We start from the raw sequence: 23,859 nt of genomic DNA on the forward strand, positions 1-23,859 counted from the left end.
GTGGCTTGCATTAGTGACTCATTATATTTCCATTGAAAGACACTGTTCTATCTTAATGGGAAGAATGAACATTTCCCACTTTTGTTGTCTTGGGGATAACAAATTATGGGCTCAAAATAAAAAAAAATAAAAACACACACACAAAAAAAAACCCTCTTCTGCCCTTGAGGAATTCAAAGTCTCATTTACTCCAAGACTTCTCGTTGATTCCCATGGAGCAAGGGGGACTGGCTCCTGCATGGAGTAAGCACCGGGTGATGCCTGAAAAGCTGCTAGACATTGGCTTTTCACTCACATTGGACCTACCTTATTTAATTTTTCTATATATAGGCATTTATAACTAAATTATTATCAAAGGTCATTAGAAGTTAGCTTGGATCCCAATGTATGACAATGTGTGTGAAAGTAAAAGAATCATCATTATCTTCTTAAAGGAAAAAGATAACCCATGGCACTTGTGTAATTGGTGCATCGACTGTGCATGAAATTCTAGAGTCAGGTCAACTGATAGGGGCTCCTGTAGTGACCAGTTTGTAGTAGGCTCCTTTCTGGGCCATCAGTTCTTTATGGGTCCCCTTCTCAATCACTGTCCCCTGTGACATGACAGCAATGATATTCGAGTTCTGGATGGTGGACAAACGGTGGGCAATGACAATGCAGGTCCGACCTTCTCTGGCTTTGTCCAGGGCAACCTGTACCGTCTGCAAAGAAAAGGTAGAAAGATGATGCAAAGATACATGCTTGTTCCCAGGGCCACCATTGCAAGAGTTCTAATTCCACCTGAGTAACATTGCTATAGTCAGAGGTTAAACCCAAAGGCTTGACATAAAAGAAATAAATATTTGCTGAATATATTGCACCGATGGTTTGAATTGCAGTCCATAGGCTGAAAAATGTCAGTGAAGCTAGAACAGTGGTCGGCAAACTGCAGCTCTTGATCCACATGCGGCTCTTTGGCCCATTGAGTTTTTAGCAAAGGCCAGCTTAAGAGTACCCTAATTAAGTTAATAACAATGTACCTACCTATATAGTTTAAGTTTAAAAAATTTGGCTCTCAAAAGAAATTTCAATCATTGTACTGTTGATATTTGGCTCTGTTGACTAATGAGTTTGCTGACCACTGAGCTAGAATGAACCAAACTATGAGGTAATTTCAAAATACCTGATAGTGTAGTTTGCTAAAATGAAACCAAGGAAGCAAGGTAAGTTAGAAGTCATTGATCATTCCTGATTTTGTTCTTCACCGAGGATATTTTAGCTGTCAAATGGAATCCTAGTTTTTAAGGAGTTAATAAATAGTAACTTTCATAATTGTGTTTTTCTCAATTGCATCTCTTTTCATTCAAACTGCACAACAGATGCCACCTCTTACTTGGTGTTGTATGCTGCCTACCTGCTCCGCACAGAACTTTAGAACTATAAAAATGGCAATGCCCAACAAATGACCTGGATTATTTTACTTTACTTGATAAAGCTAATTATTGGCCTTTGAAAAAAAATGTCACCAAGTTTAGAGAATCTTAAAAACAATTTTTATTTTAAAGTTAAAATATTTTCTTAATTTGAAGCAACCCTATTTTAAATTACTCTAGTTCAGCGATTTTCAACCATTGAGCTGCATGAATCTTTTAAACATGCAATACTTGACTATGTAATTGGGGGCACTGACCTCTTTTCCCTTAATTGTCAAATAAAAAATGACAACAGCCAACACAACAATAGCCATCCAGTGTGAATAAATCAAAATTACATCTATTTTTTATCAGATCGACAAAAAATGTATATATATTTTTTGGTGTGTCACAGAATTTTAGTAGTTAATGTGTGCCATGAGATGAAAAAAGTTGAAAATAACTGCTCTAGATTATTGTCCTTGGCTCCACAGAGTACCGGTAATTTCTACTATAAATGAATCAGAAAATTGAAAATAGTGCCATTTTAGAACAAATATTACAGGAAAAGACTCATTTATAATAATCTAAGACTTCAGAAAATCGATACATACCTTTTCACTTTCTGTGTCTAAGGCAGAAGTAGCTTCATCTAGTAGCAAGATTTTAGGATCTCTCACAATGGCCCGAGCAATAGCAATGCGTTGTTTCTCTCCCCGAGAGAGTTGAGACCCCTGGGACCCAACATTAGTTTCATATTTCTGGAAAAAGTATGATAAGTTTGAAAACCAGTAGCAGCCATTGCTCCTATGCTGTATGGAGCCCCCATCAATGATGCCTCTGGGAACTGAAACAATTTGTTGTTTTTTGAAATTGGAAATAGTGAATGGGTCCTTCTACATTGGATGTCAAATCCATATAGAAATCTGCGACAAACATGGAGTTTGTGATCTTTTCCGCTGGGAAACAAGGGGCCCTTTTACACCCTTCTCTGCATTTCCTTTAGTTTTGTATTTGGATCTCTTTCTCTGTGACTGAGATTCCTCACTGCCTCAAGATTCCCTGATTTCCAAACTCCTCTGTGGAAGATCTAAGACAGAATAATCCTAGGAAAAGAGGGCCTTGTGAGAGATCTCCTAGTCAAGTCCCCTGTGGAGGAGGCATCATTCTAGCACACAAGCCTAGAAGTGAATCTCCATTTTGCTGCTACAAGCTCTGTGGTCATGAGAACATTATTTACTTTTCTTTGAGGAACAAACCAGTCTAAACGATGCAGATGTTAATAACTAGTTCACATATTTGTTGTGAGTTTTAGATAAAATTATGAAGGAAAATTCCTAGGTACAATCCTGGCATGACTACATAAAAATAGTTAACATTGATGGACTATTTACTAGGCAATTGGTATTGTGCCGAATAACTATTCTAGTTAGATTATCATTTAATAATCACAAAAATCATTTTCTCCCTATTTTACAGATTACAACACTTAGGCAACACACAGCTAAGAAAATTGTGTGAAAATAGACAAATAGCACTGACAGTGGATTCTAAATCCAGGTGTGTCTGGTTTCTGAACTTTTGCCCTTGACCATTACTCTGCCTGCCTTCCACAATAGGTCTGCCTCTGCCTCTCTTGCCTCCTGACAAATGCTCAACCAAGCCTAGTGAGACTCATAATAACCTACTTTGTCCTACTTTCATCACTGAGAAAAAGTGCTCAGTGAAAGGTATTATAGACAAGTCTATCTGAGAAAGTGGCAATAAATTAACTCTAAGCCAGTGTCTTCCACAAAATGAGTAGGTGCTCAACAAATATTTGTGCAATAAATGAATCTTTCAATGGACACAAGTTTTGCCTTTAAGTCATGTTACAGCAAATAGTCATTTCCACATTAGGCTACAAGACAGAATGAGGTCAGAGCCCAAGACTTAGAAGCCTTTGTGAAAAAAAGAAAGAAAAAAACCCACCACAAAATTTATAAATGTAATCACTTACAAAGAAAAGCAATTTCCAAGTGGTATTTAAAAGGAAGAAGTGGGAAAAAATTAAATGTAATATTTGGCTCCTAAAATCCAGTTTCCACATCTTAATTTTTTTTTTTCTGTGATCAATCACCAAGAGAGACTTGGTAGAAGAAAAACTTCAGCGTCGATATTGAGCGAAGTTCACACGTGGCTCCGGAAGAGCGTGATACTCTAAGGCAGATGCACCTTACCCCACCAGCTGCACTGGTTCCTGGGAAACCATTCCAGCTGCAGTCTATGCTGCCAAGTAATGAAATTATGACGACCATAACAGCAGCAGTTTTCTTTTTGTGGCTATTATATATAGTCTTTCATTTTAATGTTATTTTTTACACTTTGCAGATGACTGAGTCTCAGACAAGATAAATAATTGTCCCAAAGTTACACAGCTAGTAAGTGACAGAGCTTGGATTCAAACCGTTCTGCTTGAAATCTCAGGACTTTTTTTCACTCTGCTAGGCTGATGTTCAATGTGCTACTGCTTTATGTACTATAGCATCCTTTGTACGTGATAATATAATATTTTCCAAAAGTAAAAAGTAGTTGATGGACATTTATTTTGTTTAAAAGACTGAGGTGAACCCCAGGCACTGAGAAGTAAATGGTGTTGCCTTTGACTTTCTCCTTGAGCCCAAATCGTAATACTCTGGTTATTCCCTCTCCCCCCATCACCATCTCCCCTAGGGAATCACTCTGACGCAGTACTCACCTCTGGGAGTGACATGACGAAGTCATGCAGCTGAGCCTGCTTTGAAGCTTCTATGACTTTTTCCATGGGAATGTCTTTGGTGTTGTCCCCATACTTGATATTGTCTGTTATGCTACAGGCAAACAACACCGGTTCTTGGGAGACAATTCCAATGTTGGAACGGAGAAACTGGACATTTACCTTTTTGCTGTCATGCCCATCTATCATCTGCCAACAGAGGTAACAACCAGGGCATTAAGCTTTAGAATTCCAGCAGCAAGGAAAGTTTATATTGTAGAATTAATATTATGTAGGACATTTGCTTTGCTTAAGAGACAACAATCCCAGGACTCTTAGAAATAAATTATGTTGCCTTTGACCCTTGGAGGTGGTGTCTATCAGAATGGTGTCAAAGTTATAATCAGACTATGGTTTTGTTTGCTTCCCAAACTTTAGCTCTACAGGTGGTACAAATGAGAAAGTACTCAGGACAGTATTTAGTTGTTGTTTTTTTATGTTCTTATTGATTTTTAGAGAGAGAGGAAGGGAGAGGGATAGAGAGATAGAAACATTAATAAGAGAGAAACATCATAGATTGGCTGCCTCCTGCACACCTCCTACTGGGATGGAGCCCACAACCCAGGAATATGCCCTGACCAGGAATTGAACCAGTGATCTCTTGGTTCATGGGTCGATGCTCAACCACTGAGCAACACAGGCTAGTTTGTTTTTGTTTTTCTAATAAATCTTTATTGTTCAGATTATTATAGTTGTTCCTCTTCCCCCCCCCCCATAGATCCCCTCCATCCGGTTCCCACCCCACCTTCTGCCCTTACCTCCCCCTCACTGTCCTCATCCATAGGTTTACGATTTTTGTCCAGTCTCTTCCCGCACCCCTCACCCCTTTTCCCTCCGAGAATTGTCAGTCCACTCCCTTTCTATGTCCCTGATTATATTATATTCACCAGTTTATTCTGTTCATCAGATTTTTTTATTCACTTGATTTTTAGATTCACTTGTTGATAGATATGTATTTGTTGTTCATAATTTTTATCTTGACCTTTTTCTTCTTCTTCCTCTTCTTAAAGAATATCTTTCAGCATTTCATATAATACTGGTTTGGCAGTGATAAACTCCTTTAGCTTTTTCTTATCTGTGAAGCTCTTTATCTGACCTTCAATTCTGAATGATAGCTTTGCTGGGTAGAGTAATCTTGGTTGTAGGTTCTTGCTGTTCATCACTTTGAATATTTCTTGCCACACTCCCTTCTGGCCTGCATGGTTTCTGTTGAGAAATTAGCTGACAATCATATGGGTACTCCCTTGTAGGTAACTAACTGTTTTTCTCTTGCTGCTTTTAATATTCTCTCTTTGTTTTTTGCTCTTGGCATTTCAATTATGATGTGTCTTGGTGTGGTCCTCTTTGGATTCCTTTTGTTTGGGGTTCTGTTAGCTTCCTGGACTTGTAAGTCTATTTCTTTCACCAGGTAGGGGAAGTTTTCTGTTATTATTTCTTCAAATAGGTTTTCAATATCTTGCTCTCTCTCTTCTTCTGGCACCCCCATAATTTGGATGTTGGTATGCTTGAAGTTGTCCCAGAGGCTCCTTACACTATCTTCATATTTTTGAATTCTTTTTTCTTTTTTCTTTTCTGGTTGGGTGTTTTTTGCTTCTTCATATTTTAAATCTTTGACTTGATTCTTGCGATCCTCTAGTCTGCTGTTGGATCTCTTTATATTATTCTTTATTTCAGTCAGTGTATGCTTAATTTCTAGTTGGTTCTTTTTCATATCCTCAAGGGTATCACTAAATTTATCGGCCTTTTCTAGAAAATTCTTGAAAAACCTTATAACCATGGTTTTGAACTCTATATCCAGTAGTTTGCTTTCCTCCATTTCTGTCATTTGTGACCTGTTTCTTTGTCTCCACATTTTGGCTGCTTCCCTGTGTTGATAGAGTAGCTTTGTGTGCTAGGTGTCCTATAGGGCCCAGTGGCTCAGCCTCCCCAGTCACCTGAGGTGGACACTCTTAGTGCACCCCTTTGTGGGCTGTGTGCACAGTCTTGTTGTAGTTAAGCCTTAATTGTTGTTGGTATCGCTGGGAGGAATTGACCTCCAGGCCAATTGGCTGTGAGAATCAGCTGTGTCTACAATGGGAGAACTTCTGTGCTGGAAATACCCTTATGGGGCAAGACTTGCTTCATTGGAGCTTTGGTGCTCACTGAGTCTGCCCCCCTGAGTGTGTCCCTTATGGATCTGAGGAGTGTAATCTGGATGGTCCCACTCTGACCACTGGGTACACTGGCTCTTGGATCTCTAAGGAGGTGCTAATTTAGCCTCTGCCTGAGGCCATCCAGCAGGAGATACAGAGAGATCTGCAGATTCTTCTTCTTTGTTTGGGTTTTGGAAGTGCCCAGATGAGGCCCAGCTGTGAAGCAATGCAAGCTGCTGTGGGGCCTTGGCCCTTCTTTTGGAAGTTCTGGGTCTCTCTGACCCAGCTGCAGTTTGTTAGGTAATTTTATATTGCAAAGGGCCAGGCCATTCATATGCAAAAGCCTCTGAGCACAGCTTGGGTGGGGTTTCAGGGAATTAACAGGGTGGAGCAAACAGCTATGGCTGATTCTCAGCCCTGCCCTAAGAGGCCCCCAGGTCTCAGTGTCCCTCGATAATCGCTGCAAGCACCTCTGAGAGAAAGCCGCCCTTATGTTCCGGCCTGATGCCAGACAGGCCAGTTTCCCCCGTATGAGTCTGGGTCCCCAGAGTCTCACCTGGAACTGGAGTTCAGAGCAGTCGGGAGCTTGTGTCTCCCTTCTGATTGAAAAAGACAACCATGTCTTCAGTTGCCAGCCCTTTCCGCGCACGCGCCTCCATACCTCTGCACGTTACTTCCGCACCTCCTCTGTGTCTCAGTGTGCTTTTCTCTTTCCTTTTAGTTGTAGAATTTCCACTCAGCCAGCCTTCTTGTGGTTCTGGATGATGTCCATTTTGTCTTTTAGTTGTAGTTTTGAAGTGGTTGTGCAAGGCAGCAATTTCAAGTGTTTACCTATGCTGCCATCTTGGTTTCCTGTTTGTTTTTTTAAGGTCCCTTTATACTTTGGTGCAGGGAATCCTCCACAGGTTTAGCAGAACTGCTCAAATTTGAGACCCCATGGGTTATAAAATTGGACCACATAAGAATCAAACCTGTTTTCACGATCTTACTGACACCAGCCTCTGCATAACTGAGATAATAGACCCGAGTAAGAAAGGAATACATGTATTCACTTAGTCAACAAACATATATTGAATTCCCTACCACAGAAGCACTATGCTAAGCAGTCTTTTGCCTGCTATAGAAATAAAATATAATCTTTTTTTTAAGGAATTCACCCCTTCGTTAGGCAGTTAAGTATAGGAACTCAAATATCTACCATTTGAGCTGGTTCACTTAAAAGCATTAACATACTACTGTAAAGTATTTGGCCTTTTGATTTCAGAAAAAGACTATGGTAAATGGTGTGAGCATATTATATTGTAGATAATATCTCAGCAATGAGAAAAGCAAACACTGTTAGAAAGAACATAAGGCATTCCTCAACAATTAGCCCTCTCTCATTTTCCTCTACTAATTTACCATAGTTTGTATAGTCCGCAAAGCACAATTAATACTTAATTAAATACTGGAGCTGTTTGCTGATGGTTGCACATGTGCTAGTATTGTAAGCTCCTAGAAGACAGAGACATACTTCATGGTCCTTAATGTCTCCCACAGGGCCCAGTGCAATCCTGCACACCATAGGTAGCCAATTAAATGTTGAAAAGGTTGAATGCTTGCATTCAGTAGCTTCCTTAAGAGCAAAGAGGATTTTCAAAATTGCATAAAAGGTGGTATTTTTCTCTACTTAAAAATGTTATGGAAACATTTTATACTGATAACAAAATATATTGAGTCCACAAAATGCAAGGAATCATTTTGATTTCCTCATGGACATTGCTCTCTATCTGGGACCAGAACATTCACTGAACACATTCAGAGAAATATACATAATATGTGTGTTTTTCTCAGCATTTCTCTTCATAAAATTATCTATGTTCATTGAAATGAAGATTAAACTATTCAGGGAAATAAAAAAGGTCTTTTTCAAAATATTAAGATGAAACAGTCAATCAAGTGTGGAGCAGAATAAAGCATTTTCAGACCCACGCCTCTGCCTCACATCTTAGAAAACTACTGTGGATATATTCCAATAAGTTAAGAGTGAAAAGCAAGAAAGAGGACGATATAGGGACTAGGAAATGATAGATTAATCTAAGAAAATATTGCAGGAAACTCAAGGTAAAAATTATTCAGCAGGTACAGGTTGTAATTAGCCAAGGCAGTGGCAGAAATGAGGGAAAGAAGCAGATTCCTCAGAATAGGTAGCAGGATAGAAACTCTGGAAGACATAAAGACTTATAAAGGCAGAGAATACCAGAAAAAGAAAGTCTTTCAGAAAAACCAGAAAGAAAATGTAATGCTAATAGACCTCACTACTTGACTAAGGGATAAACACTATTTATTTATATAATCAGAATAAAAGTTGTTCATTGATTTTCAACTTTAAGAATCAGCCTAGAATGAGAGCATGAAAGATAAGAAATGTTATAAACAGAATGTGAGCATTTTGTATTCTTGATCCTATAAAAGTATAGTTAATAGGACTTATAGGTTAAAGGACGAAGAGGTAAAAATAAAGGTTGAATTGCTAATATTCTCATCATAGAAAGGGAGCATTCCAGAGATGTTATCTATATGTGGTAAAAAAGAAACAGAAGTATATTAGTTAAATTTACAAATAGAGGAGCTTTTATATATCTATATTGTGAGGGGGTGGGTAAAAGGAGAAAGAGTGGTGAGGGCCAGCTAAATTTTCATCTCTTCAACAGAATCTAAATTTGTTAAATCACAAAACAGCAGCATAAACATATTATTTAGAGGCATTGAGGTAATCATTGGCGATCTGAGAACATCAGTGGTCAAAATAGTTGCCTTTGAGCAGAGAAATGGGGAAGTGGTAGAAAGGGTAGAATAAAAACTTGTTTTTCATTACAAATCTTTCTTATTTCATTTTGTACTCCTCTGCATATATTCTTTGGAAAGAAAGAAAATAAAATAAATGGAGAGAAAAGAGAAAGAAATACTGTGGAAAATAAACAACAAAGCAAATCTGCCAATTTTTCAAATATTCTCATCAAAGCTTTATGGTGCATGACTACCATTTGAGTTCCTTATACTATTTAGACTTAAGCTTCTTAAACCAGGATTGTCTCAGATTTCTTCAAATCCCCGTTCTTGCTCATCTATCACCATGTCCCTTATCACCCCCACTTTTTTCCATTCCCAGTCATTAGTCTCCTGATTAGTCTGCACTTTCTGCTCCATTTACGGGTAAGTGAATGCTTCTGTTAAATACACTCATCTCCAGCTTTGCAGTGTGCCCGGTTTTCCTTGCCTAACTGGTCAGCAGGCCATCTGGAACTGGAAAGAATCCGATATTAGAAATTGTGAGGTAGAATCAGGTCAACCAGCAAATGACTGGTACTGGAAACTATCCACATGGGGGAAAGGCCAAGGCTAGTGCCTTAGAGCGAGTCTGGCAAGGCGCAATCTTGAAGACCACTTTCAGGGGTGGGAGATATTCTGCAGAAAGCAAAATCTCCTAAAGCACTTATTTGCATTGCTTACCACCTTCCCTTGATCAGGATCATAGAAACGCTCCAACAGCTGGACACTGGTGCTTTTGCCACATCCACTGCTTCCAACAAATGCCAGTGTTTGTCCTGGACTAACCGATATTGAGAGCCCATTCAGAACTTGTACATCAGGTCGAGAGGGATATGTAAATTTACAGTCAACAAAGTCAATCTGCCCCTGGAAGTTGTCCTGTGGATGGGAAGATTGGGATTATAAATATACCTACTAGAATCTAGAATATGGAAAATGCACCTAAATCTGAGTTTTAAATCCCTGCTTAAGATACCTTCAGCACCATGCTGCCAAAGTGTGAAGCACAAAGACAGCTATTTAATGAATTCCCTATTTCAGCAGGTACAGAATAAAGAGAGGCTTGAGCCATGAAGTTAAAGATATTTGAGCTCTTATTCCCATTCTAACCTAAGGGATTTCCTTGTCATCCATTACTTGACATTCTGGAAGAATGTCAAATGGAAAAGAATAGCTAGAATATATGATTACATCATAGAAGCCAGGAACTGTCCAAACCCTCTAGCTCTGTTTCCCCAAAGATTTCAAATAATAGCATTACACTTGAAATGACTTAGAAAGTGACCTAAGCCCTGTACTGCAAACGTGAATACCTTCAGTTGCACTATCTGAATTATGAATTCTAGAAATGGATAGATATGTAATAGATCACACAGAGACTTTACTTTTATTGGACTAAAAGAGAAACAGGTCATTTGATCAATTTAAAGAGATTTCTGAATTTAGTTTAGCTTTACTAGAGTTTAGATTTTGTTTTGCTCTCCTGAACATATTAGGATATTTAAAAATAAACAGAGATTAAAAACTACCTGTGGAGACTATAAATTAGAAGAGATATCTTGTTAAGATCAAATTAATTTTCTAGCCACCCATACAATAAGCTAAAACTTGAACACAGATAAACATGAATTACATCAATATCGCTGGACAGGAAAAACTGGTTTTTCTACATTCCATACCAGAACATCAGCAGAAAACATGGTGTTTGGGTAGCTTCATTATTCTGGAACTAAGTGTGTTTTATAGTACACAGAATCTAGCATTCACTGGATCTTGTTGTCTTCTTCAAATGTTTGCTTTATAAATGATTTTTAATGCCAATTTACTTCATTTCTTTACATTTATTAGCCTGTCTGTTCATTCTGAGTGCGTATGAATGAACCCATGTACTGCAGGAATTTAGAAGGTATGTGGTGGTGGTGTAAGATCAGCACCAATGGCTGTTCTTCACACACCCATAAGCACAACCCTCCTTTACTGCCCTCATATCCCCATCTCAGTACTTACCCATTTTACACCTGCACCACTATATACATTGATCGGGGGTCGTCGGTCCAGCAGTTGAAAAAAGCGTGCAGCTGATATCTTAGCTTTGGCATAACTTGGGGTGTAAGAGTAGGCTTTTCCAAGAGCTGTCCCACTCAGTACAACTGAAGAGATCACCCTGCAATTGGACAGACACCCATGTAGAGAGGAATGTGGTGTGTTTGGTGTGATGGCCTGAAAGGCAGGAGTTTGGGGGTCTAGTCCTGGTTCTGTTAGCAAAGAACTGAGCAACCTTGGACAGGTCACTTTAGACTTGTCTGGGGAGTTGGGTTGGAGAGATTAGCAGTGTTCAAATTGTGTACTATGAAAAAAGGGTGAGGGGAGGATTAAACAAGAGAAGCTCAGACATCCAAACCCTGCTTCAACTACAATAGCTTCTTTTTTAAAATTGTGTTTGAGAAAAGAATTCTTAAAAAAAAAATAAAAATAAAGGGGGCAACAGATTGGTTTGATCTTTTTTTTTTTTTTACAATGCTAACATCTTTTGAACCTATCATAAGTGCATAAAAGAATGGTGATAAATGCATCAATCTGTACCAAGCATGCATATAATTCATGCTTCAGACAGTAAGAAAGATATAATTGCCTGTATCCTTTTATTTGGCCCAGCCTCTAACTATATTCAACATGTGTGTAATTAATGAGCAAATGAGTGAATGAGTGGATGAATAAATGGAAGATGAACATGGTAAGAGATAGCTCTGTTGCTATATACACTATGATATGACGGGCACCCTAAAAAGTTGTCCCAGGCACAGAGGACCTGACTCAATAGTGGGGGCGGGGGCAGTGTCTTTATGTGTTTTATGGCTCAGTTCATAAGCAGGAACTGTCTTAGGCCAGACTTGCAAACCCAAACATTTCCAGGAGCCTAGTCCAAAGCTTCAAGCAATGAAAAGCAACTGGAATGAAATTGGAAGTGGTGGAAGGTGATCTAAAGAGAAGCCAGAAATTAGGAGCTTTCTACAGTCTCTGGGTTTTTACGTATTGGCTAATAAATAACTCTTCAAAAATCTTATATAAACTAAATAAGTCAACAGTTTGTGATTCAGGATTTAAGTTAGTAAATGAGCAAAAATTTAGAAAAGAGACTTTTCCTGGTTGGGGTCAGTGTAATGGGGCAAGAGGGAAAAAAATTCTTCTATATTGAATATCAAAGGCAAGAAGACAGAACTCATGACTTGGGAATGAGCCCAAAAGAACAGATTTCTATTAGGACCACTTTCTTTAATGCTCTCCATGCCTTTTCCAGGCCATTTCCCCCCGCCCCACTTATGCCCTCCCACCCACCACACCACACCCATATACATGTCCCTTGGTGCCCTGACACCCTTAGGCTCTCTCCTCTGGAAATGTGAGAAACTGGACTCAAAGTGAATCTCATAGCAGAGCAGGGTCCAGCTTTAAGAAAGGAACATGATTCCCCTCAACTGCCTTTTTCCATCTTCACCTAGAAGGAGTCAGCTGGAAACATGACCTTTTGGTAAGAAGTAGAGTTTAAATAAGATAGTTCTCTGAACCATCCTATTCAAGGCCTCTAGATTTTCTCAGCATTAGCCAGACTGGTACATTATGAAAATGGTTCATTCATTCTATTTCTATGTATGCACCCCTTTGCAATAAAACTTTTTTACTCCTCTGTGACATTGTGATTTATAATGAGAAACATTTCACTTTGCCCAGTTCCTGACAGAGCACCTAAGCCCTTGAAATTTCCCATATATAAAGAGCAATCATGTTAATAAAATAACTTTTCGAAAGGGGTGTAACTTTCAGTCTCTTCCACCACATTTCACCTCCAGGGAAGGATACAGGATCGGAGGGTTCTGAGGGTGGTAAGGTGGGTGGCCTTGTAGGACCATGTCCTTCACGTGTGGGCTCTGATGCTATCTCCAGGCACATGGTGCCAGAATGAAGTTGAGTTGTAGGACTCTGGTGTCAGAAGTATTGTGTGATAGTAGGATGAGAATAAAGGAGAAACATATCAGATACTTTCATCAAAAGGTGGACTACAGTTCCCTAGTCTTTAAATATGGGCTTGGTTGTGTGATTTTCTTTGGCCAAAGATATATCCTATATAATAAAAGCCCAGCAACCAAACAGCAGAATGACCAGTCAACCAGTCACTATGATATGCACTGACCACCAGGGGGCAGATGCTCAATGCAAGAGCTTCCTCCTGGTGGTCAGTGCACTCCACAGTGGAAGCACCGCTCGGCTGACCGGGATGAGCGGCGCTCCCACAGTGGGCCGATCCCCGCAGGACATGCCTCCCACTAGTGCATAAATGAGTCCTGTGCGTGGGGCCTCTAGTTAGAAAATAAGATGCATGCAGACTTGAAAAGTGCTTGCACATTGGGACTTGCTCTCTTTGGTGCACTTGGAACTCTGAGACCATAATGTGAAGAAAACAAGCTCACCTACTAGAGCAGTGATGGGCAACCTTTTGAGCTTGGTGTGTCAAACTTTGCCAAAAAAACTGAGCATAACTCGGGTAGTGTGTCACTTTGAGGAAAAAACATTATTTCGTGATATTTATAGTTTAAATAACATAAATGTATAATTGTTATATATAATTGTATTTAATAAACCTCAGCGGCCGCGTGTCATCAGAAATGGCTACGCGAGTCAGTGCTGACACACGTGTCACAGGTTTGCCATCACTGTACTAGAGCATCCCTGTAGAGACAGAAGCCCACTCAGAAGCTTGACTGAGTTGACCCAGTCCAGAAGAACCAACCCAAAAATCTAAGAATCTTGAGAAATAATAAATCCCAGTTGTTTAAGACATCAAGTTTGGGATGGTTTTTAAGCAGCAAAAAGCTAACTTACAGAACCAGGCTATTCTTCCCAGAATATTGGTCTTTTATGACCTTGGCCTACAGTCCTCACCTGAACACATAGCTGAAATGGAGCCCCTCGTTGTAGATTAAGTAACCTCCATATCTGTAGGAAGCAGAATTAGCAACAAACACAATGCATTGGGAAAAACCAAAGCAGAATCCATAAACATTTGCTTTTCGAATGGCTGTCTTGAATGGCTTCACCAGCTCTCTCTCAAATGCTTCAATAAACTGCCTCTCCTTCCCAATTCCAGCAATAGTGCGGATATTACTCAGGGCTTCACTTGTAATCTGAAAAATGAAAGAGAGTCTTAGGAATAAAAGAGCAGAAATTGCTTTCGTGACATTTCAGCTGCTACATGGATTAGATATAGTGCAAATGGCAGAATCTGGTACAAATCGCAGACAAAGGCATCATCGGGGAACACAGCGAAGTTGCTGGAGATCAACTCAGCAGGACTGCAAGACATTCTGCCAGCTGGACTCAAGCTCTACTTCATACTAACACAGCTGTGTTGCTTCCACTTGTGGAAGAGAGGAGATGGGAGATACACATGGTAATCCTTAAAAGCTTTTTATCTTCATCATGAATTCATTTAAAATGTCTATGCCGAAACCGGTTTGGCTCAGTGGATAGAGCGTCGGCCTGCGGACTGAAAGGTTCCAGGTTCGATTCCGGTCAAGGGCATGTACCTTGGTTGCGGGCACATTCCCAGTAGGGGGTGTGCAAGAGGCAGCTGATCGATGTTTCTCTATCATCGATGTTTCTAACTCTCTATCCCTCTCTCTTCCTCTCTGTAAAAAATCAATAAAATATAAAATAAAAAAAAAAAAAAAAAAGAATTTAAAATGTCTATAATGGGTCTGTGGTTGAGTGTCGACCTGTGAACCAAGAGGTCATGGTTCGATTCCCCGTCAGAGCACATGCCTGGGTTACAGGCTCGATCCCCAGTGGGAGGCGTGCAGGAGGCAGCCGATTGATGATTCTCTCTCATCATTGATGTTTCTCTCTCTCTCTCTCCCCGCTCTCTTCCTCTCTGAAATCAATAAAAATATATATGATAAAAAAAAGGTCTACAATGGTATCTTTAGTTCTTCTGAGACAAAAGGTTATTTAATAATATAAATTTAACATAGCTTCTATTTCCTTAAAAATTAATCTGACCAAATATTATTTAAGATAAATTAAGTGTAAAGTTTATCTTTTAGTTTATACTCTGACTTTGTTTCAAACCATACTCAGGGTAAATAATCGGTTTCTGAATTAGGGTCCTGTCCTAAAAAAGACACAACCATTGGCATATGAAATCCTTTTGGCTTCTGCCTGCTCAGGCAGTGTTCACGTTCTCTCTTTTAAAAGAGACAAAACCTAGTTTATAGTAAATTTGTTTAAAGAGTAAGGGTGAGTATATGCATGATTTCTTATACTTAATAAATGTCCATGCTGCCATCCCCTCATTTGCCCCCTGATAACCAGATATTAATTAGAACATACTTTTAAAAGTGCATAACTAAGCTTGGCCAGTGTTGCTCAGTGGTTGAGCATCTATCCAGGAACCAGGAGGTCACAGTTGATTTCTGGTCAGGGCACATGCCCAGGTTGCAGGCTCAATCTCTGGTGGGGGGGCATACAGGAGGCAGTCAATCAATGATGTTTCTCTCTCATTGATGTTTCTATCTCTATCCCTCTCCCTTCCTTTCTCTTTAAAAATCAATAAAAACATTTTTTAAAAAGTGCATAATAAAAACTTAATTGTATTTGAAATATAAGTTGTACCTCATGGTTCTGTTTACAAAAGACATTTGCCACAAGTCTAACAAGCACTAAAGTGTGAAAATTAAAAGTGTGTGCCATTAAAAAGATAACTCTTCTCCAAGAGGGCTGCATGACCTGGGGAAATCATTAAGATGAAAAAACTGAACAGACGGAAAGCTGAATTATCTGGTCTTGCAAATGAGAATACACCAGATTGGGATGTGGGGAAAATAACTATATTGAGAGGAAATTGAACATGTAACCAAATTGAACATGCCCCACTATCTGTCCACACCTACTCAAACCCTGTGTCAGAACTTGATTTTCACAGCCTCTGATTAGAAGCACATATGAAAAGGGCTAGTGGGAGGTTGCTAACCATGAAAGTTGTAGGTGAACAGCTTCCTAAGTCTCTTTGTACTACACACTCATTCTTATAACAGTGACAGCCGTTCAGCCATAGTCAGTCTAAAAACCGGGTCCGTAAGGTTACCTGTCCCGCCGTCTCCAGAGCCTGCTTGTCTTGAGAGGCAAATCCTGTCAACATTTTGGTCTGTACGGCTCCTGATAAAGCCAGGAAAGGGAGGAAACACACTATGACCAAGCTTAACTTCCAGCTACAGAAGAAGGCAACGATCATGGCCACAGTGATGTTAGTGAGGGAATTGACCATCATCCCAATTTGAGAGCCAGCAGCCTGCAAACCAAAAGGAATCAAGCAAGCTCAGACGTGCAGTCTCTTTTACCAAATACCATCATGTGATGAGGCTATTTTATTCCAAAAAAATAATTTTTAAAAAATTATTATGATAAAAATATATAGCATCATGTTTATTATTTTACCCATTCATAAGTGTGCAATTCAATGGCATTAAATACATTCACATTGTTGTGTAACCATCACCATCATCTATACCCAAAACCTTTCATCATCCCCAACAAAAATTCTGTGCCCATTAAATAATAGCCCCCATTCCTGCCTCTTCCAAACCCCTGATAACCTCTATTCTATTTTCTGTCTTTATGAATTTGCTTTTCTAGGTACCATATATAAGTGAAATTATACAATATCTTTCTGTGTCTACCTTATTTGACTAAGCATAATGTTTTTAAGATCTGTTTGTGTTGTAGCATGTATCAGAATTTTATTTCTGTTTTTAAATCAAAGTATAGTTAACATACAATATTATATTAGTTTTTACAACATAGGGATTTAACATTTAAATATCTTAAAAAGAATCACCATGATAAGTCTAGCAAGCATCTGTCTATCACCATACAAAGTTATTATATTCCCTATGTTGCACATTACATCCCTATGACTTATTTTATAACTGAAAGTTTTACCTCTTAATTCCCTTCACCTATTTCACCCATTCCCCCACCTCCTTCTCCTCTGGCAACCATCAGTTTGTTTCTTATATCTGTGAGTCTGTTCATGTTTTGTTTCGTTTATGCATTGGTTTTGTCTTTTAGATCCCACATATAAGTGAAATTATATGGTATTTGTCTTTGTCTGACTTATTTCACTTAGCACGATACTTTCTAGGTCCATCAATGTTGCTGCAAATGGCAGTGTTTCATTCTTTTTTTATGGCTGAGTAGTATTTCATTATATATTATATCTTCTTTATCTATTCATCTGTTGATGGACATTTAGGTTGCTTTCATATCTTGGTTATTTTAAATAATGCTGCAATTAAGGGGTGCATATATCTTTTCAAATTAGTGTGTTCATTTTCTTTGGATAAATACCCAGAAGTGGAATTGCTGGGTCATTTCTTTTAAAGCTGCATAATATTCCATTGTATGTATAGATCACACTTTGCTTATCCATTCATCTGTTGATAAAACACTTGGGTGTTTTTACCTTTTGGACATAACAAATAATCGTGCTATGAATATTGGTGGACAAATATTTGTTTGTGTCCCTGCTTTCAATTCTTTTGGATATATATCTAGGAAAGGAATTATGGGGTCATACGGTAGTTCTATGTTTAGAAAGGTAGGTTCTTTTAAATAATGGGCTTCCCTAATGCATTTGAAGGCTGGGTTAATAAAAATTTATTTTATTCACAGCTTCTTGGGATCTGTTGCCTGATCTCATTTCACGGGTGTCAGAGCTAGAATAGGCAGTGTGAAATTAATTCAGTCCTAAGCATGGGCTGCATGTCTGTCAGGTATTTATGCATTTGGCTTCCTTGAAAATACTCATGCATTGGGCTTGTGGTAATATTACTTATTATTCAGTGAAGGTTGATGCTTGCTCTATAATTACCATTTTAAAATTCATACCAGACTATGAAAAGACACCACGTTGATTCTCACTGAAGTTAGCCAGCTCATTGGTACCAAGTTACAAGCTGACTTAATACACAGATATTTAGCCAACACAGAGAGACAGAATGGATTCGGTCTCAATATAGGTAGAGACTGGAACACTGTGGTGATTATTTATTTTAATCAAAAGTATTCAAGAGTTCCAAGTCTTCATTTCACTTGCAGCTATGCAAATATGACCAAAGGTTGGTGCCTTCTGTGTAGAAACACGTGGGTGGGTACAAGTACAGGACTGCTTATCAAAATTGAAGAGACTTTAGCATTATTTAAGGCAACCAAAGGTAAGCTACTAGGCAACCGTAGGTGCTAAGGCAGTGCTATTAAAAAATAATCTGCATCTTCATACTGTATTCAAGACCCAAACAGAATATGAACACTGTGGTCAAAAAATTTCCATGTGTTGGTACTAACTGCCTTGAAGACAGGAATAAAACCTAAATTAAGAATTTCTTATTTGTATACCTATGTTCACAGCATCATTATCCACAATAGCCAACGTGCCTATCTATGGAGGAATAGACAAAAAGTTGGTCTACGCATACAATGGTATATTATTCACCCTTAAAAAAGAAATGAAAGTATGACACATTCTATGATATGGAACCTTGAAAACATTAAGTAAAAGAGGCCAGTCACAAATAGACAAATTTTGTATGATTCCACTTGTATGAGTTTCCCAGAGTTTATAGAGACAGAGTAGAATGTGGTTATCAGGGGTTGGGAGAGAACATTGGGAAGTTATTATTTAATGGGTCCAGAGTTTCTATTGGGCTGATTAAAAAGTTCTGGATATGAATAGTGGGGATAGTTGCATAATAATGTTAATGTGCTTAATGCCACAAAATTGTATGCTTAGAAATGACTAACATGGTAAATTTCATGTTATGTATATTTTACCACAATTTTTTAAACAAGAATTTCTGGTTGGAAAGAACTATCAGGCATTATAGAGTATTTGAAAACCAGCTGTGCAATTTTTCTTTGGGATATTATTTTGTTTCCTTTTACATTTTATTCAATTAAAGAAGTCAAGATGATTTGAAAGTTCATTTAGAATAATCAATGTCCAGGAAAATATAAAGAGAACATTTTGAAGAACATCATTGTGCAGAGATCTGCCTTACCAGATAATAAAAACTTATAATAAAGTAATAATCATTAAAACAGTAAGGTTCAGGCACAGAATAAATAAAATTGGCCAATGAAATAGAACAGAGAATCCCCATATAGTTCTAATTGTACATGGGAAGTTGATATTCACAATGGGCAAGAGGATTTCAAATGAATGGAAAATAGAATTTACATTAAATATTTTTAAAATATCTCTATCCATCTTGAAGGAAAAACAAACAAACTTCTACCTTACACCAATATTAAAGTAAATTTGACCTGGGTTAGTAATCTCATTTTTAAAAAAAATATTAGAAAAACTCTTAGAAACCTTTTATTCAAAGGACAAATAACATTTTTGTGAGATGATTAGATGCTACTCTCTGAATTCTAGTGAGAGTGATTAATCTTTAAGATCCCCTTGCAGATTGAAGGACACAAAAATGGAAAAGATTATGGTTTATTTACATAACCCAAGTTCAAGAATAAGGTGAATGAGACACTAGAATACTCAAATGATGAGAGTGAAATTGATACAGACTTTCTCTAAGCAGCAAGACAATGCTTATTAAACCTTTCAAAATGAGTATACCTTCAGTATAAGCCAATGATTACACTTTGAGAACAAAGAACAATGAAGGATGTGCTAAACTACTTAAAGAGGTTTCTTCCCACACACTTTGCCTCCACCCTGAGAGGAAATCCCAAACCCTGGTATATTTTGACGCATGCCATAACATTAGTTCTGAGCACTGCCTGTTTCTCAGCATTGGAAATGCAGGGAAAAGTGGCTCTGGGGTATCCCAATCCTTCGAGGTCCTATTTCATAGGAAATACATAGGTGATTGTCTGAAGGCTCAAAAGAAAGAAAATGTGCTCCAGTTACACCAGCCCTAGCACATACCCTCTAAACCCCCACCCCCTCCATAGCTTACCCCTTGAACTTGGGAAGCATCTGTAGCAAGCCTTGTTGTCAGTGCTCCAGGGCTATTTCGGAGGTCATCAAACCAGCCAATGTCTTGCCCCAATATTGCTCTGAAACCAAATTTACGTAGCCTTTTTGTGAGGAGTTCTCCAGATTTAGCAAAAGCGTATCCCTAAAACATAAAAGAGTATTCAGTGATATGTTAGCAGGGAAAAGAGGGAAATAGCGAAATCACTTATTTAAAAATGAAATTCCTTACCTGCAGAAATTGAGTGCAAAGGGATACACAGCCCATTGCTACAAAAAGCAGGCACACACCATTGATCTGTGACCTTTGTTCTTCTTTATCAGGAAGTGAAAAAGTCTTTGCAAGACAGTAAACAAGAAAGTAATTTTATTATTACCAAAAAATAAAATTTCTTTTAGAAATTTTTCTTAAGCATTGAGTTAAAAACGATTTCACTTTAAATATTAAAGTGATTAATGTTTATTAGTAATTAAACCAAAGTTAACTTTGAGTGTGTGTACTTTAATTCCCAGTGGGAAAGGAATGAAAGTCAATGGTTATGATTTATAGAATTTTTGTCTGATATAGGCAATTGTGTTGGCTTTCCTTTGATATAGATGAAAAAATGTGATGAAATGCCTCAAATCCTTTATGTAATTAGGTAAAGAAAATAAAGGAAGGAAAGAAGGAAGGAAGGAAGGAAAGAAGGAAGGAAGGAAGGAAGGAAGGAAGGAAGGAAGGAAGGAAGGAAGGAAGGAAGGAAAGAAGGAAGAGAGGTTACTTGAGAATCTGAGAATGTTGTCTGGGACAAAACTCAAAGTATTATGACCTCTGTCTTTCTTCAATAATAGATGCAATAAAGATGATGTTCCCACTCAGGTACATTGACTATTATTAGTTTTTTAGAATATATATATATATGTGTGTGTGTGTGTGTGTATATATATATATATATATATATATATATATATATATATATGTATATGTATATATACAGCTAGCTATCAAGGTATTGACTGGAATTGGCTTAGGAGAGAAAAAAGTTGCCTCTAAATTACCAGACGCTGAAAACATTTTCAAAAAACTATGAAAATTGTGAGTGGGTTTTCTTAGCCTATGTTAAGTAGTAAACTATACTTACAAGAACCTATATTCTGCACTTACAGACATATGCTCAGGTAATGGATTGGGGACTAAGCTGTTGCAATATGAAAATGAAGATAACAGCCCCATATTCTAATGGCATTGCCTTACAGTGAAAGGGGTTTCAGGTACAACAAAACCTTCCTAATTCAGATTAAATGAGAAAACTGGGAGAGTTCAGAAAAAAAAAGCGTACATTATAGAGCTATAAAATAAATCCTTATTTATTGCTAAAAGGCAACCAGTTATTCAGTAAGTATTTATTGAGTACCTGCTATATGTCAAATAAATATCCTGAAAACAATGTATACTACTCCATTAACAGATCCTTTTTTGTAAGGCCAACATATATGTTTTAAAAATATATATCTTATTGATTTCAGAGAGGAAGGGAGAGGGAGAGAGAGATAGAAACATCAACAATGAGAGAGAATCATTGATTGGCTGCCTCCTGCTTGGATCGAACCTGACCAGGAATCAAACCGTGACCTCCTGGTTCATAGGTCGACACTCAACCACTGAGCTATGCTGGCCAGGCCAAAGTAACTAGTTCTAACTATCACAAATTCCAAAGTGGGAAAAGGGTTCCAGATGAATGAGATTTACGGTTACTAGGACAGAAAGTTTCTAGAGCCTTCATGGTTCTTTATACAAGTAAAAGTGGGTTCAGGAGTCACCACAGTCATTCTACCCAGCATAGAATAGCTCACATTTTTACTTCATAAAGTTTAAAAGTTCAGGACTTTAAAGATATATTTCAGTTTGCTTTTTTAAAGCACTATACAAATCCCCTGAAAACCCAAACTGTGATGACACGATGTCTATTCCTCCCTAAGGTCACCTATTATAATCACAGACTACAGTATAGAGCCGTAGATTAGCCAGTTTAACTCTTATTTTCCAGATGGAAAACTAAAGCCAAAACATCAAGTCTTTTTTGCAAGTTCATGTAGCTAGTGGTTATTATTGGATAAAGAAATGCCCATATTTCAGATTCCAGTGCAATGGTTTTCTTCTGAGCATACTCTTTGGCTCTTGGTATTACCCATCTTCTCAGTGTTAAAACAAACAATATTTGGTAAATGTTAAATCCACATAACTGTCCAGAGCAAAAATGGTCATCTATCTATCCATAATTTTTTTAAATAACATTCTGCCCCATAAGTTCTTTGTACTTTCTTTGTTCTTGCAACCCAAACAGCTATCCATCAATAGGTTCCTCTGTTCTTAGACTAGTGGTTTGCACATACGTCAGTGCCACTCTTGTAATGGAAATCCGTTTAAGGTGAAAACAAACATTCACTACACTCTTGCTATTTACCAGATGCCAAATGTGTTGCTTAACCTAATTTAACTTGTAAGGACTTCCTTAAATCAGGATTCTTAAAACAACTCAGTGAGGTAGATTTTCTTGCCCCATGTAACAGATGAGGAGACTAAGGCTCATCAGGGAGAAGCCCCTTGCTCAAAAGCACAGAGTTCAGAGCAAAGACCTACTAAAATCCAGGGCTAGCTAACACCACAGTTCATGCTCTCCCCATCCAAATTGCTGTGCTTGGAACACTTGGCACATTTTCCAAGTCAAAAAGACCCAGGGAATGTGAGTCAGATAAATTATGCCTTATATGTACATTGAGGCTTCACTAGATTAGCAATCAGGCTCCTAATAATTCCCAATAATTCGCTGAGTCCATGTGCCAAACTGTTGTCTCAATACACTAATTGTGAACATTGTGCCCTTTACATATGTCAGAATGAAAATAGCGCAATTAAAAGCAGACTATTATCTGACTCATGATTATAAAAATATCATGAATCTACTGATGAATATGTGATAATTATGCTAAGAAACAAACAGAAGCAATCTTCTTTACCAGAGAGGAAAAATAGTAGTTTGTTTAGCATCATTCTCTTAGCAAATATAACTCTGTGAGGATATTAACCATGAGTAGACTTTGGATTTCACCAACTAGACCAAGACCCTGCTACTCTGATCCTGCAGCCCTTAAAGTGAACAGCTCAATTGCTTGAGCTAAGTTTTTCCTAAGATTTCTGGTTGTGACCAGAAGAATCACAGAGAATATTCTCAGCACCAATAAATAGTGGGTGCTCTATGTGGGCAGGGGTTATAGATGAATAATCAAGTTTTTTCTGTCTTGGCCATTTCATAGACCACTAGAGCTGGAAGGTGTCTTAGAAATTATCTTTGTCAGTCTTTCATGTTAAAGTTCAGGAAACAGAGGCCTAGAGAAGTGGTATGATGGGATCCCAGGGTATATGAGTTGTGAAGCTCCTCTCCCTCCACACCCCCTTCCCCCTCCCCCTCACCACCCTACCCCTATCCCCAATTATGGGCTCTGGCTAGGTTTTGATGGAAATTGCTGAATTCTACACCAAAAGCAAATAATAATAATAATAATAATAATAATAATAATAATAAATATAGTATTTGGTAAGTAACTAACAGAGACAGTTTCAGGAGTAAAGTCTCCTGACAGGAAAACCAGGATTCTTTCCACGGCAGCTCATATATGGAGTGAAGTTGGGTGAGTATATTCCTT

General features: G+C 38.2%; 1 protein-coding gene across 2 annotated transcripts in view; it reads right to left on the bottom strand.

The window, feature by feature from the left end:
* Positions 1-500: 500 nt before the first annotated feature.
* The window catches only part of ABCB11 (ATP binding cassette subfamily B member 11), a 75,220-nt gene continuing 51,861 nt past the window's right edge, over positions 501-23,859 (bottom strand). For both annotated transcript variants that reach the window (XM_054723234.1, XM_028141058.2), the window contains exons 19-27: positions 20,408-20,512; positions 20,159-20,320; positions 16,267-16,470; positions 14,067-14,308; positions 11,136-11,292; positions 9,810-10,007; positions 4,129-4,335; positions 2,006-2,152; positions 501-701 (exon numbers count right to left, since the gene is read on the bottom strand). In XM_054723234.1, the coding sequence (XP_054579209.1) occupies positions 501-701; positions 2,006-2,152; positions 4,129-4,335; positions 9,810-10,007; positions 11,136-11,292; positions 14,067-14,308; positions 16,267-16,470; positions 20,159-20,320; positions 20,408-20,512 (1,623 nt within the window). The remainder of the gene's footprint in view (positions 702-2,005; positions 2,153-4,128; positions 4,336-9,809; positions 10,008-11,135; positions 11,293-14,066; positions 14,309-16,266; positions 16,471-20,158; positions 20,321-20,407; positions 20,513-23,859) is intronic.

This window comes from Eptesicus fuscus, chromosome 11 (genome assembly GCF_027574615.1).
Source record: "Eptesicus fuscus isolate TK198812 chromosome 11, DD_ASM_mEF_20220401, whole genome shotgun sequence".
NCBI classification, from domain to species: domain Eukaryota; kingdom Metazoa; phylum Chordata; class Mammalia; order Chiroptera; family Vespertilionidae; genus Eptesicus; species Eptesicus fuscus.